Source organism: Oxyura jamaicensis, chromosome 3 (assembly GCF_011077185.1).
Source record: "Oxyura jamaicensis isolate SHBP4307 breed ruddy duck chromosome 3, BPBGC_Ojam_1.0, whole genome shotgun sequence".
Classification (NCBI taxonomy): Eukaryota; Metazoa; Chordata; class Aves; order Anseriformes; family Anatidae; genus Oxyura; species Oxyura jamaicensis.
Genome location: NC_048895.1, coordinates 62,561,945 through 62,577,539, shown reverse-complemented (window position 1 = coordinate 62,577,539; position 15,595 = coordinate 62,561,945). Strand labels below are relative to the sequence as shown.

At 36.9% G+C, this 15,595-nt stretch overlaps 1 protein-coding gene across 17 annotated transcripts in view; it reads right to left on the bottom strand.

Annotated features, from left to right (window-relative positions):
* Positions 1-15,595, bottom strand: part of PTPRK (protein tyrosine phosphatase receptor type K) — a 412,635-nt gene that overhangs the window by 20,734 nt on the left and 376,306 nt on the right. For 5 of the 17 annotated variants that reach the window (XM_035320269.1, XM_035320268.1, XM_035320273.1 and 2 more), the window contains 8 exons: positions 12,378-12,547; positions 10,242-10,277; positions 7,326-7,337; positions 5,989-6,173; positions 4,158-4,245; positions 3,102-3,178; positions 2,892-2,909; positions 230-266 (listed from right to left, as the gene is read on the bottom strand). In XM_035320269.1, coding sequence (XP_035176160.1) covers positions 230-266; positions 2,892-2,909; positions 3,102-3,178; positions 4,158-4,245; positions 5,989-6,173; positions 7,326-7,337; positions 10,242-10,277; positions 12,378-12,547 — 623 coding nt within the window. The remainder of the gene's footprint in view (positions 1-229; positions 267-2,891; positions 2,910-3,101; positions 3,179-4,157; positions 4,246-5,988; positions 6,174-7,325; positions 7,338-10,241; positions 10,278-12,377; positions 12,548-15,595) is intronic. The other 12 variants (XM_035320276.1, XM_035320270.1, XM_035320275.1 and 9 more) reach the window with 6 other exon arrangements.

Below are 15,595 nucleotides of genomic sequence, written 5' to 3'. Positions count from 1 at the left end.
TTTACCACTTAAAGAGTTGCTCAATATCTAATTAACATGACAAATTAGTGAAACTTGTGTATTTATTCATATTTCAACTGAACAATGCTATGTTAATTTACCATAACACAAAAAGACAACTCACGATATTGGATAAACTTTATTTTCATATACTTTCATTCTAGCAAAATGCTGCTGGACATTGCAAAGAGCATTTATTAGGTTTGATTAATACCTCCCAGATCCTTACCTTGGGTTGCAATGTAGTGACTTGGTCTCTGATATCCCTAAAACGGCAATACAAGTTAGTTTGAGTATCATATTTCTAAGAGGGAGGGGAAAATAAAAGCATAATGTACAACAGAATTTTTATGTCTAGACAACCTTTTCAGAAAAGACCAATATTTAAGAGCAGCATGAAGCTCAAAACCTAAAAAAAACTGTTAATGCTGAAAAGGTTTGAATGACAACAAAGAAAATGAAAATAACAACATCTGACTTAAACAGACATCATAGTATACCAGAAAGGAGTATTTTAGACAGGTCCCTTGGGCCTAAAAACTCATCCTCCCTTGACAATATCACCCCAGCTGAATACAATGGAGCATTTATTTAAAATTTAGTAAAAATTGTCTTTGCCACCAGATTATCTCAATATTCAATCAGTGTTCCCAACAATTTCAACAGAAAAAAAAATGTACACACCTTTTGCCTTCTTATAAATAAAGAATTATTGTAAGGCATGTGCACAAAATCGAGGTCTTACTGCAGAGAATCCTCTGCAAAGTATTTTGCACTACTGCACAAAGCATGCATGTACTACACTGGACGTCATACACACGAGTATATACACATACATATATATATATATATAGGTAAATAGACAACCCTACACAACCAGGTTTCCACTTAGCTGGGTATATGCCAACTCTAGCTGTACCACACAGCATTAAACAGCAAATGCCTGCATAGAAACTAAAAGACAAATGGATTCAGCTCTTGAGGAAGTCATTGAGAATGTATTCTGACCAATACTAGCAACAATAGCTACAAAGAGGAAGAAAATACGTATATTGCTGGTGAGAAGACAATACAAAGTTTCACAATGTGCAAATGTGAAAGGAGTAACTCAAATTATTTCATAGAATGGCTTGGGTTGGAAGGGACCTCAAAGATCATGTCGTTCCAACCCCCTGCCATAAGCAGGGATGCTACCCACTAGATCAGGTTGCTCAGGGCCTCATATAACCTGGCCTTGAACACCTCCATGGATAGGGCATCCAGAGTCTCTCTAGGCAACCTGTTCCAGTGCTTTACCACCCTCTGAGTGAAGAATTTTCTCCTAACCTCTTAACTAAATCTCCCCTCTTTTAGTTTAAAACCATTATCTGTTGTCCCCTATTTGTTAAGGCACGGTTTTATTAAGCCACTTGAATCGAGTATTGCATTACAGGAGATAAGGCTCAGGAGCCCTTGGATTCCCAGTACTCAATTCTTGCTACTAAACTGAAGGATTTCATTGTACCCAAGGAGTTTATATCCTTTTCCATGGACTACTTCATTATCCTGTCTAAACTGAGAACACCTTCCTCTTAGGTTTATGAAGACTTCTGAGTATTCTACTCTTGAATTCAGATGAGACCAAGACTGCATCAAATTACTAAAAAAAAATCTACCGGAGTCCTTGATATCAAGTCCCAGCTTCAAATTATTGAAGTGGAATCTGTGTTACCCTCCTTTGCACTTGATAATGCTTTCCAGAAGAAGGTAAAAGTGTCACTTTAAAATTGCAGAGTGCCAGTTCTAACTTGTTGCCTTCCTGTCTGGTTATAATGAGATCTTATTTACTTCAAAAAAACCAAACCAAAACAAAACAAAAAAAACTCCTCAAAGAACTGGAATTACTACAAATCTGTGAGAATTTATCTGTCTAAAGCCCCAGGCAAAATATTGTGGGCCTAACACTTCAGGGATTGCCATATAAAAATATCAAAATAAAAAGACAGCAATATACCTGAAGCTAAAGCCTTATACCCTGAAGAGTCTTAGATAATTTATCAACTAACAGTGGATGGGAAAAATTAGTAAGGTGCAATTATAGAGGAAAATAACCAAAACTATGTATTCTAAAAACATTTGTACTACCCACTCCAGTATCTTTTGAATTATTTGAATACCACAACTTTTTAATTACTCAAGTGTTGAAGTTTTATTTTGTAAGTCAAAAAACATGGCACAAATTGTTCAAATTTCCTATTCATATCAGTTTCTTTTTAATTTGTATTTTAGTAAAAGTATGGAATTTTAAACGAGACATTTTCTGTAGAAGTGAGATTACTGCATTAAAATACGCATTTATATATATGTTTGTGTATATACTTTGTAATACCTAAAGTAGCATCTTAAGAAAAATATCAGCTAAATATTCAGTTTGTCTAAATTGTTGTTAAAAACAAACAAACACAACACAAGAGGCCTTCATTCCTCCCTTTTTGGCAAACAGATCTACTGCCAAACATCTACTTCACAGGTACATTTTCAAATTACTATAGAACAGCATACTATCCATCTTCTCACATATAAATGAGGAGGGGAAAAGAAAAGCTAGTGGCCAAAATCATCATCATCAAAACAAACAAACAAACAAGTGAACACCAAATTTTCTTTAACTGACAGATTTACCCAACTCATCTAAAAATATTCAGAGTTACATTAAGTCTAAATTAACTTTTCAAAATATGTACAAAAAATATTCACACAAAAGGAAACTTTTTAAAGGAACAGATGAGATAAATTAGATGAGGCATGCATAGTTATCTCATGATAAAAATAGAAGAGCAAACTAATTAATAACAATATTTAGATTAAATATTTACAATAGGATGCTGTTATTCACATATAGTGGTACTTACATCCCTGTACAGCCAAATCTACAGCCCAAACCAAAGTCAGATGTGAAAGAAAGCACAACAGTGTCAGTGAGTACTAGGACGTAGAACAAGGAAAGTGTACATTTTGTTCTTAATAAAAGAAAACTTTCAATAAATTTGTAGGCATAACATGCAAAAGTTTCACATAGAGAAGCTAGCAAATTGAGAGAGAAAGCTGTGCAGTCCACTCACATCTATGTAGTTGGCATTAATGTAATCTGAAGATGGATCATCTTCAACAGGTTGCAAAATCACCCTGGAGTGGTCATCTGTAAAAACCAAGTGGTTACGGTGCCTTTTTGAAGTGTGATTTTAAAGCAAAATATTATGGAAAACCCTCTAGAAAACCAAAATCAGCTGGCATAAGAACCTTGCAATCTACAACCCTTAAATGTGTTTATACAGAATTACAATGAGTCATTTTCTCTGAGGCCTCCAATTACTTCAAAAACATTCATTAAACTTCATTAACTGTAGCTGAAAGGTATCCCAGTGTAACATGGTGAAGAGACACAAAGAATCAAGGTTACTTGCTCAAAGTCCCTTTCAAAACCAGCTCCACTGATGGACATCTAGAAATCCAAAAATAATGATTACTGTTTTCTTACTTCCAGCCCCAGCCTGTTCAAGTTCATACTGACATATTAAAGAAAATAAGGAAGTCACAAAGTAGCTGTTAGCAACACACTTTTGATTTGATGAAGGTAACTCTACCAGTTCATGGACCTCTCCAATAGTTTCATTCCCATGCATTTGTAAAACAATACAAAATTTCATTACCTCAGAGGATGAATCTAAACTACTGAAACTTTATGCCTAAAGACAAGAGACAGAACTCTCTGATATTAATCACATCTTTTAACCATCAGCTTTAAACTACTACAATTCAGATGTACCAACTACAAACCACATAAAACAGAAAAGTTTTGAAGCTGTCAGAATTACTTGAAATAAATTATGATTGGAGAAACCTACTGCAGAATTAACAACCAGATGGCTGCTAGCTTGTTGCTATTATATGCTTACCAAAGCTTGCACAACAGGGACGCAAATGTGAAATTCAGCCTGAGTTATAAAAGAAAGAAAGTTGAACCGTGAAGGACAAAAATCCTGGAAAAGGCACTGTCATCTCTCTCCGATTGGGGTATTATGCAGGTACACCACTGGAGACTTTTTAAGCAAGAGAGAGCACAGCACAGGTAGTACACAGCTATGTCTATCACTAAAACCACGCACACTGATACTCACATGCTATAATGTTTCCATAGCGGTTCTTTGTTCTGTTTTGATCCTTCTTAGCGACATCCCAAGAAGCTGACTGCCCCTCAAAGAAACTCTATAAATAAAAATGTTCCGAAAGAAAACAGTCCGACCATTAATTTATTTCCAAAACTAACAGTTTAAAAGAACTTCTCTACCATAAAGTAAGCTCAGCTTTGCTCATCCGCTCTGGTCACCCAGACGGCACCATGGTACAGAAATACATCTAGGGAGGCAGGGAGGCTCTCCCTCCCTGTGACTTTTATGGATCAATGGGCAAGTCATTGAGGGACTCCAGATTTCAAATCCTGGAATAGCTGGGAGGCTAAACATGCACAGACCCCCTTGTTATGGATGAACAACTGCAAGTTGAGATAACACAGGTAGATTGATCACCCTTCTTACAAGACAGCATAATATATAGCCTGTGTTCAACAGCATTACATTACTTCCCTCACATTTCTTAGCACAGTGTTTTGTCTTCCTACAGAGCCACAGGGAAGCCTCCTCTGCCAATGTGTACTGGTCGCGTTGCTTTTACTCATGTGCCTCCCTCTAACCACTAGCAAAATTACTATTTTTTTTTTGAACTCTTCTTAAGAGTCTGATCTCTCAGTAGTGACAGACGAAGCTTTTGTTCTTCCTTGGGTTTTTCTTCATTGCCTGTAGATATTTTACAGCTGTTGCAGGTCTATACTATTCCTTCCTTCCAGATGTTCTTTTATCCTGAGTGGGACAAGTTAGCTCCAGGAAGTACAGAGCAGCCACGGAAACAAAACTTAAACGCACACGCAGAAGCCCAAGCCAGAGCAAAGATGTTATGAATAGCAATAGAGACAGTAGTAAGCAGGACAACACCCGATATGGGATCAGGGACAACCCTCCCCCCAGCAGTCCTTGACACTGAAGGTAAGCAGAGTGTAACGAAGCGTATTTAAGTAAAAGAGAGGAAAAGAGAAAAATATTCTTTTAAAAATCACATATTTATTTATTCCAGTTGTTATGTTACAGTAGAGACAGCTGCAGAAAGGAGAGAAGGTTGAAAACTGAGTCAGAAGAGATTACTTACTCAAAGAAAACTCATTTTAAACCTAGCTGTATTGCATGCGACCTTGGCAGTATCATTCCCATCTTTACTGTGTGCACTGCCTGATACTCTAATTCCAAAGAATCACAAACAGATTCACCGATCAGAAGTAAAATGCGTCTGTACTCATCTTCTACCTCCAGTGCTGGGAATTTTTGGTTTACCTTTGCTCAGGCAGGTCTAATTAGAAATTCAGGAAGTTTCTACCCTTGGCCCTTCTTTACTGCTTCTCAGCTGGAGTTTAGCCCCAGTACTGCCCTACCGAGATGCTACAATAAATCATAAGAGTGCTTCCAGTCTGTGCTTCTGGCAAAACCAGCCAGGTTAAATCATCACTTTAACCTAATCCAGGAGATCTGCATGGAAGACCGCTAGGAAAACTCACATAACTAATTACAGCATTTCAACTAAGAAGCAGTGACAAAGGGGTGGAAATTCTTACAATATGTCAAAAAGATTCAGCTGGGCTTGTCTCCTTATGCCCTATAGGATACATGCAGTATTTTTTCCAGGCACTTGTAATGACTCAAACCATTGGACTCCACTTACTATTTCACCTTTGGGTTAGATACCAAGGAATCTTAGGCCTGCTTATCTTTATTTTTTTTTCCCACTTAATCCCATGAAATTTAGTTGCACCCTTTTGTAATGCAATGCAAACAAAAGGCTGCAGCTTTCAAAGGGATTTTTGCTAGCAAAATATTTTGCAAGTTAAACCACCAAAGATCTCACCTCATACTCCTCTTTAAATCCATAGCTGTCAGAAGTCTTCATCAAGTTAATATGCTGCAGTAAATCAGCCACTCTGATGGCAGGGTGCAGCTGCCCAGTCTGGTACGGGGACTCTGTGCCTTCACACAGGTAACGAGGAACATCCAGAAGGCGACTGGACTCTGCTGTTGCACTGTGATTTTCATCTGCGTTCACAAGAAAGCAATGCATTAGGTACCTGCTGCTATACATATCAAGTTCTATTTTCAGTCTCTTCCTTCAAAAACATGTCTAATTTCTGAGAATGCAAAGTACTTACTCTCCAGCACATAAATCCTGGGAAGTACATAAAAGAATTCAACTGCAAACACATACAGAAGTTGGCTATCCTTCATCCAGCAATAGAGATTCCTGAAGGGCATTTTATTTGGAGCTACAAAATTTTATGACATTCATGTTCTTGGGAACTCCAGCCTCTATCAGCTAAAGTAATCTTTTTAATGACTAATATGTATCATCAACAATACCAGACCTTACAGAATAAATTAGAATAACTCTGTAGCGGTATCAGCACATCATTTGTCTAAAGCCTTCAAACAGTAAATTGAGATCCAACTGAAAAACGGAAGCAATTCTGTTATAGCTTCAGAACATCAACTCCATCTGGGAAGAAGAATCAACACTTATGAGTGGTCCTTTTAACTCAGATATTTTAGTAGAGAAATAAAACTGGGGGTATGTTGATTTGAGCTGCAATTTTTACTCTGCATAAATAGTCTCCTTCATTGTCCTGCGTTTCTTTTATCAAAACCAAACACCAAAACTCGAGGAAATGATGATATTTAGTCAGTCTCTTCTGTGAAACATTTTTTAAAATTAGCAATCAGCAATTTAAGTGAATTTACAGAAGAAGAAAAACTATAATTGAAATCTTCAGGAGTGTAGCAACAGGAATGAGCAGTGGGTACCTGACCACTCACATATTCCTTTGCAATCAGTCTACCATTTTCCTTGCAAAGGATTCAGGAATTAAAACTATAGGAAGAATAAAAAAAAAAGGGGGGGGGGGAGGGGAGACGGATGGATGGACAAACTCCCCAAGGGTTGGATTTGCTACAATTCTGCCAGTGAAAAACCTGTTAATGCCTTCCAAAATGAGATCTCCTAGTAAGAAACCCGATTCTTTGAACTGTCACACAAGTTGCTAATTTCAGTACATTTATGCCTCACTAAACTGCTCAATAATGTGAGTGACATGCAGCAGTCACTCTTTATTGTAGTGTCACAAATATTAAATGATACAAATTTCAAACCACCTCAGGATTTTCAGTTTCCCCCATTCCTTGCTGTATACTTACCAGTAATAGGCACTTTAACCCATTGAAGCAGCAAAAAAACAATGAGTGAACAGAACATAAGAAATTTATTTCAGGACTATATTAGAAAATGACTAAAAGAAGATGACATTAAAAGTTGTTAAAGCTTCACAATAGGTAACAATGAAGCAGTTTTAAAAATACAAGGGCCATATTATGCTATCAGTATAACGATAGGGACTTGAGAAAAGCAAAATTGTCATTCTAACTTAGTGCTAATGTACAGAGAATGGAGTGTGGCATTAATAAGATACACATGAAGACAATGACATCTAGTACAGCTACAGAATGAAAACAGCTTCACACTAAATAAAATTTTCTATAATTTAGAGCCCATACAATTTTGTTCGTCTCTAAATAAAGCAGAGGAAAACTGTGTTGTGATGCTGGGCCAAGTAAGTTATGTGGAGAAGCATGCCAAATGATCTCGGCTACAAAACCCCTTCTACATGGCGTGCCCAGAAGCTTGTCTACCTCTTTTCACTGTTTCAGTCCCTGTAATGAATAATTTTACCTCTTCCAACTAGCATTGTTTTGTTTGTAGCACGAGACTCTCATGCCCAAAACACCATTACGAGTAGATGGAAACACAGACAGGACTGTTAATCTGTTCTTCAAGTTAATCCCTTGTCCTTGCTGTTCACAGCTGCCTATGTCTGGTTATCTACCACAACACAGTGGCAGCAGATTGGCCTTTGCAATGTCCTCGAAGCCCAAAAGAACTGTTAGGAATAGCTTGTCCAGTATCACCAGACCATATCTATGTAACTTGTATAAGCCTGAAATGAAGCTAAAGGATATGAAAGGTCTTACAAGAACAGACATGTTTTTAAATAAACTGTAAATCCATTGATCTAAATTTGGTAAGTATTCAGGATCACTGAGTCTAACCCATTGCTCTTTCAGGCACCTGTGACATTTCACCTCTCCTCACAAAACTCTTAAAGCACCTGGTTAGGTTTCCTTGGGTCTAAAGTGGAAAACTCAAGCATTTAACAGTTCTGACGTTCATAAACTTTCTAAGGATGCTTGACTGTTAATACATTAACAAGAATGTCATTTGCAACATTACTAAAAAGAAATGGGCAGAACATGGCTTGATAAATCTCCCACATGGTGAATACACACCACCTTGACAAAGACCAAAGACCACTCACAAAGTAGTAAATAATGATTTGCTGTCATTCTCAGAAGACAACTGAAATGAAGATCTGCAAATGTTCCTCCCTTATCAGTATCTTTACCTACAACTTGCACAATGCCCTGATTATATTGGCAGAGGGCACGAGCAGTTTGCAAGTACAGGATCAAATTTCACAGTTATCTTGATTTTTTGGGACACATGCAAAAATCAACAAGGTGATTAAACAAAGAATGAAACATGGTGTGTGGAAAAGGGAAGTCAATATAAAGCTACAAAACTGACTAGTGGATTCGGTAATGATAGTTGGGATTTTAGAGGGTAACTCAGTACAAGTCAACTACACGAGCACAAGACAACACATGGTTCAGGTAGCAGGGACGCTAAGCAGGACGTAGGGGTACCTATTCCCCTATACTCAGCACTGAGATACCTCCTAAGAGCTGCACATGATTTTGGGCACCACAATTTAAAAACTCAAGCTATGGGTTGGAAAATGTTCAGAGGAAAAGAACAACAAAAATTTATAGAAAACATCAACTACAAGATAAAGAGCGAAAGAACTGTGTTTAACTCAACTGGAAGAGAGACAACAGAGAATGTATGACCCTTTTAATGGATAAAACACTGTTTTACAAGGACAGGAGTGTGTTGGTTCTCTGTATTTTTTGAGTCTCTCAAAAGGAAATGGGTAAATTTCCAGCAATGAAGATTTAGTCTAGACAACTAAAAACTAGGAGTGGGAAAAACTAGGAGTGATTAATAATAATACTCAGTTAATAGGAACTAGTACTCAGTCAGAAAACAGAGCTTTGGTCCCAAATTTTTGAAACAAATAACACAATCAATTGCCAGAAAGAGTCTAGATTATACTAAACCATCTCAAAAGAGAGGAGGGAATAAATTGTTTCCACATCCCTCTAAACTTCACTTCTAGGAATCTAACTTTCAGCCTCAGTTTATATTCATGTCCACTTCCTGATATTTGTCTTTTATCCTAAAATAACCTCAGCAACTGACTGAAACTCAATATTGCACACTGTATTTATCATACTAAAAATCTGGGTACAAATTATACTTTTATTTTTGCATTTTTTTTTTTTTTAAACTCAACACTTAAAAGAAATGCTTAGTGTTAGATTTGGCACAGAAATAAACAGCCTGGCCACTCCCAACATCTGTTGTTCTTTTTGAAGTAATCAAAAAGTTGAGAAGCTTACTAATTAAGGTCAATTGAAACATGTAATTAATAAATGTAAATGTAAATTAATACAAGGATATTTGTACAGAACCAATGCATGAAATAGTTTCTCTTGGATTTTATAGATGTTTTTCCCTTTTCTATTTTTCTTTTTATTAAACAGGTAGAAGATTAAGCTTTAGGTGCCAAGTAATACTAATACAGATTTTTTTTTTTTGTTTCTTTCATGTATCTATTAAGAGAAATCTAGTTTCACGTTAGCTCATCTGAACTTCATTTCAATGCTCTAGGGAGAAAATTTTCAGTATTTGCGATTTACCTATTTACTCATTTATTCTTCAGTAAGCACTGACTACGAATAACTTCTTAATGAGAACCTAAAACATTTTTTATTCTAAAAGCAGTGCCAGTTTAATTCTAAAATGATAAACTGAGTGTAGAGTTATTTTGTGACAACAGTATAGCTATCTTTTACATTAAACACTGTTTCAATGTTCAGCCATGCAAGGAGAGGAAACTCATGCAGGAATGGATAACGAAGGACTACGGTCCTCACCTAACACAGCTGTCGGCACAAGTGGATCATTGGGCACTGTAGGAAAACAAAGCTCATGAAGAAATACATTACCCTCAATTTGTGTATTTTAAGAATAAAAACAACATACTTAAAGAGAAAAAGATTTCAAGTGATAACTAAATCCTATTAATTTTCTTACAACAGAAAAAACAGAATGAATACAGAGTTCCAGAATGCATCCTGAATAAAAGAGAAATGAAAGGCAGTGATTTTGGACTTCAGAAATGTAATGATAAAGGCAAAGAGATCTTACTGAAATGAAATAAAGAAGGCATTACATGCAATTTAGTTTTTGAAAGGGCTCCTCCTTCACTATTGTTCTTTCTTCACAATAAAGGTTTGTAATCATAGAACCAGGTCCTTTCCTTTTAAACCCATTCACTCATGTAACACTTGAATTGCTCATCTCAAAATAAAATGGTATTTCTTTAAAGTGTTCCAAGTATTTTTTTTAAAATGCAGTTAATAGCTTTTTTTTTTTTAATGTGCTATAATAAAGATACTGCTCTTAATGAATATAGGAAAACCACAGATACACAGATGCAAATGTTCAAATAAAATGCACAGAATTTTATCATTTGTTATTATAACTAGAACTGTGCAGAAACAAATAAGCTGTTTCAGAAAGGAATGGCAGGATCAAGAATTTGGTTTTGTTCCAATGTGGAACAAAAAATTAAAATATCAACAGCTCTGTGACAAAATGGAGTTCCAATTCTGAAGCAATCTGTCTAATAGTTTGTCCCAGAGCTGAAACCCTGGAAACCTGAATAGTTCATTGCCCCAGAACAGATGATGGTCAGGAGAACTGAATCGTCCAACACCCCAAAAATCACATACCTAGGAAGCTGGAAAACAGTGGTGCCAAATTCCTTTGCCAACCAACCAGGACAGCTGCAGTGGCTGGGGCTTGTGGGCTCTTGGCTTCAGGTTGGTCCATGCGGAAGGCTGCCCAAGTGCCTGGCAGCCCCAGCTCACTAATAGCCATGTAGGTTCCTGATGGATACTTTGCCTGGGATCCACAATAACTTAGTCCAAATCAAACTGTAAAGCTGTCTCCATGAATTTCAGTGCCAATAAGACATCAAACTTTGGGGAATTTTCAAACAGTTCTAGCTAAAACTGTACACTAACCTACCATTTTTAATTGGTTATGAGACGCTTTAAATGTTAGCACTCTGCAGTTCTGCAGTTTGGTAAGCTTCAATAAACTGAGCCATAACCCTCCTCCAAAATCCATTTTCCTTAAAACAATCAGGAGAGAATTTTACAGCCTTAAGGGATGCATTTTGCAGAGGCATCATAAGCAGTACAGGAGGCAGGAGAAGGGAGATGGGAGAAGGGGTGCCATGCCCAAAAGACACAAAGTTCAGAAGCAGCTCAGACTGCTCAGAACTGTTTATAGCCAAGCCCAGAAGTCCATGGTGCCGCGAGGTCAGGTTACTGCCAGGTCTATGGCAGAACTAATTTAGAGGTACAGTCAGTGGAGTATCTCCCTTTTGTGTAAGCCATACAGCAGATGATGGAAGGCAGGCAGGCTGGACTTTCAGTGGTAGCTACAACCCAGACACTTAACAGTCAGAAACCCAAACTGCCAAACTTTGTCAAAACCAGACATCTGGCAAGACTACAACAAAGAAATACAAATACAGAGCAAATCTGCGGGTATATTAACAAGCTTGTTCCTAAACTTCACAAACAGCAATGACAATTGTCAATGTTTCCTTCTGTTATAATATCCTTACTGCCAAAAGAAATAAATTAATTTGGACCTCAGATTATTATTCATTACAGACATGGTGTTATGCAGTAATATTTAACATGTTGGTATTAAATATCCTCATGAAGAAAAGCTATTTCAGAATTTGAGACATTTCTGAAATGTATTTTTTTTCCCCCAGAACAACAATGCATACTGAAAGTACATAAAAATATTTAAATAATTGTTCATACACCACTAAGGATAACATATGAATATCCATATTCAACCTTTGCATTTACCTGTCCTTTTAGCAAACCTGGAACTTAGAATCATTTTCATAAAAAAGTAGAACAGTTTTCCATGTTCCTACGTGGAAACCTACTCTCTGGAATATCTCTGACCGTTGTACTTACATCTGGGGCTGAAGTTATGAGAATCCATAAATGTGATAGAAAGGGGATCCTCTGCATGCAGGGTGCTCTGGTCGGCATAACTTCTGTCCATTGCATTCACCATGTGCGTCATCTCCTGTCGGGTGGTCCCCATGGCATCCTTGCGCTTCTTTGCGAGTTTGCTGCCAAGCCAAAAGAAAAAACCCCAACCACCTTAATGTTTGATGAACATTGATGTCTACAATAATAATGATCTATAATCCAAATGACTGAAAAGTTTGGCTGGTTTTCCTGTGTACACTTTTTCCAGCACGAAATCGATAAAACTATGCACCCTGCTATAAAAGAGTTATGACAGTATGTTTTCTGTACACACACAAATGCTGTAATTAAAGTTCTAACTTCTGTACCCTGATAATATCTTTTTCCTGCAGAGTAATTACACTAATATAAACAAATTAGAGAATATAATTACATTTTAACTGAAATGAAAAATAAGAAGCATCTGTGCATGCAGTTTTATCAACCATCTCCATTTAAATGTGTTTTGATTTTATAAATGGATAAATCAGTCCCCTTGGTTTCCATATTAGGAAGAAGTCATTTAACCTTCTGAATTACTTTGTTAGTTTAAAAAAAAAAAAAAAAAAAAAAAAAACATGAAATAACAAAAGAAACATAATTATTCAATATGGATTCACATTACCTTTTATGTTAGAAGTTGTTCCTCCCATTTGGTACGCAAGATACGACATGATACCATGCTATTTTTACTCCTGACACCGAACTTTTATTATTTAAAAAACAAACAAACGAACAAAAAGCTCTTCACCATTCTGCATGCAGTTTGGGGATAGCTTACATTTTGATACTAACAGCCTTATACTCAGTATCACAGCAAAGTTGTTAGCAAAGCCTAATTTTTACAACTCACCCCCCAAATTAACAGCCAGTGCCCTTAAAGTGCACACTTAGAACTCTCTCAGTTCTTTCCTTTTGATGAAGAACTGAAATAACTTTCACTCAGAAGTCAGATGGAAACAGACTATATTTTAATTATCACTTTAAGACAATATTCTTAAAGCACAACCTTAAGTAGTACAAAGTATGGAAAGCAGCTTAAAGTGAACCTTGGTTCTTCAGGAATCTGTAACATACATTAGACTGCTCTGTAATCTCAATATTTTCTTCCAGTTGCATCTGAAGCTCTTAATTGTAATGTAGCAGATAGCCAACTTGTTTATTTGGATAAATCTGACACCACATGGGAGAGACACAATCATCGCTGAAAATATTGTATTCTCAAAAATATATGTTTAAAACACAGCTTAATTTCACGAGTCTTTTCTACATGAAGTACTGTGAGATATCTGGGTAAATGCTTGTACACCACTAATCTTACATTTCTCTAAATAAAAGGACTGTATGCTGTATTCTCTGACAATTTTTAGGATTCTGTGCTGCGTTCCAGTATTAGTAGACAAAAAGAACAATAGTGGAAATTATCAATCCGTGTACATGGTAAGCCCTGGGAACATCCACCAGAAATGACCTACACCATTCTCCAGGCGAGGGACCACTTCATATTTTGTATATTTTCTTCCCCAGTGTTGGAGAACTATCTCTCAATAGCCTTGGTTCAGAATAAGGGGCTAAAAAGTAGACTACAGATGGACAAAGCATACCTGAGAATAACAAAGTTCTTCTACTAAACAGGCTCATCTCCTTTTTTTTTTTTCTCCTATTTTTTCTTTTTCCTTTCACAGCATGACGGTTGGTTTTTGCAACTCTTCTTTTTTGCAACCAAAATCCCAAAGGTCTCTAAGCCTATCATTTTTCATCAAATCCTTGTGGTGTACATGAGAATTCTGTATATTTTAGTTGTTCAGTGAAAAGTAAAAAGCAAACAAACAAAAAAACACCCAACAACTACAACAAAAAAGCAAAACACAAACCAGTGACAGCTGGATGCCTCCCCTGAAATGCGTTACTTTCAGTGTTTACTCCCAACATTCATATTTACTTAAGAAAAGTTAGTTTCAACAAGACTCTGGTTGAACAAGTATTTTAAATGAATATCACCAGAACTTCCAGAAGTGAAACTACTTGAGCTTTATAATGGTTCTGAATGCTATCAAAGCTTTCACAAAAAACTGGCATTTCTAGTTCAGACTTTTTTTTTTTTTTTTTTTTTTTTTTTAAGTTTCAAAGCCTTAAAGCCTTTCAGATATCCTCCATACACTGAAGACTGTATTTTTCTAAAGCCACCTCAGGAATGGAACAAAAAGACTATTACATCTCATCTGTCGACTGTATTAAGCCCTTCTTTGAAGCATCGCTTTGTAGCAAAACTTGCTAGCTACGCTAAATAAATCAACAGCTATTAAGCTTTCAAGTTATTAGCTTATTACAGTAGCTAGGTTTCTAATTCTTATTCTCTGCTTCAAATTCTAAAAAAGCCCATTGTGTTCTAGCACTGCTGCTCAATGCGAGGACAGTTTTATTGTTTAACAGCTCCTGACTCCCTGTAGGCTTGACTTTTTTTCCCTTCTCTTTTTTTTCCTTCATTCGGCTAAAGGCATATGCAGTCGATGCTTGACGCCAGTTAGGCAAATCATTATGTAGCACTCGAGGCTGGCAGAAGTGTGAAGGGTTCTCCTTCCGTGCTGAGGGACCCCGTGGCCTGACCCTGTGCAGGTGGGTGGTGCGGTGGGAGCTGGAGGGGAGAAGCGCTCCGTCCGTCCTAGTGTGAAACTCTGCAGTTAATTATCTCTGGCTGAAGCAATTGTTATTTAACAAGGAAATTAGAATTTGTCACAATAAACCGGAGAATGGCAGTTAGCTAAGCCAGCTTAGTTTTTTTAATTTTCAAGTTTGTTTAAAGAAGTCCACTAATCTGCTTAAAAACGTGGAAGAGCGTCACTATCAGACACCACCAGTTCATCAAAGGACTCAAGTGCACTCTTACATCCTTCACTGAAGTCAAGGGCTTTACGCATTTCTTTAAAATTAAGCATGTGTACAACTGCTTTGCTCCGTCACAGCCCAAACCGCTGCAGCCCTCACAAACTCACTTGGGCACCACCACATAGAAAAACGCCAGTTTCGCTTCAGTGAAGCAAAACCTTAGGCAAACCAGCATCCTACAGTAAGATCCACACTTAAAATGTGTCTGCAAAGCACCTGACAATCAGATCAACAGGTACAGACCTCTTCACAAAATATATTTCTGTTTAAAA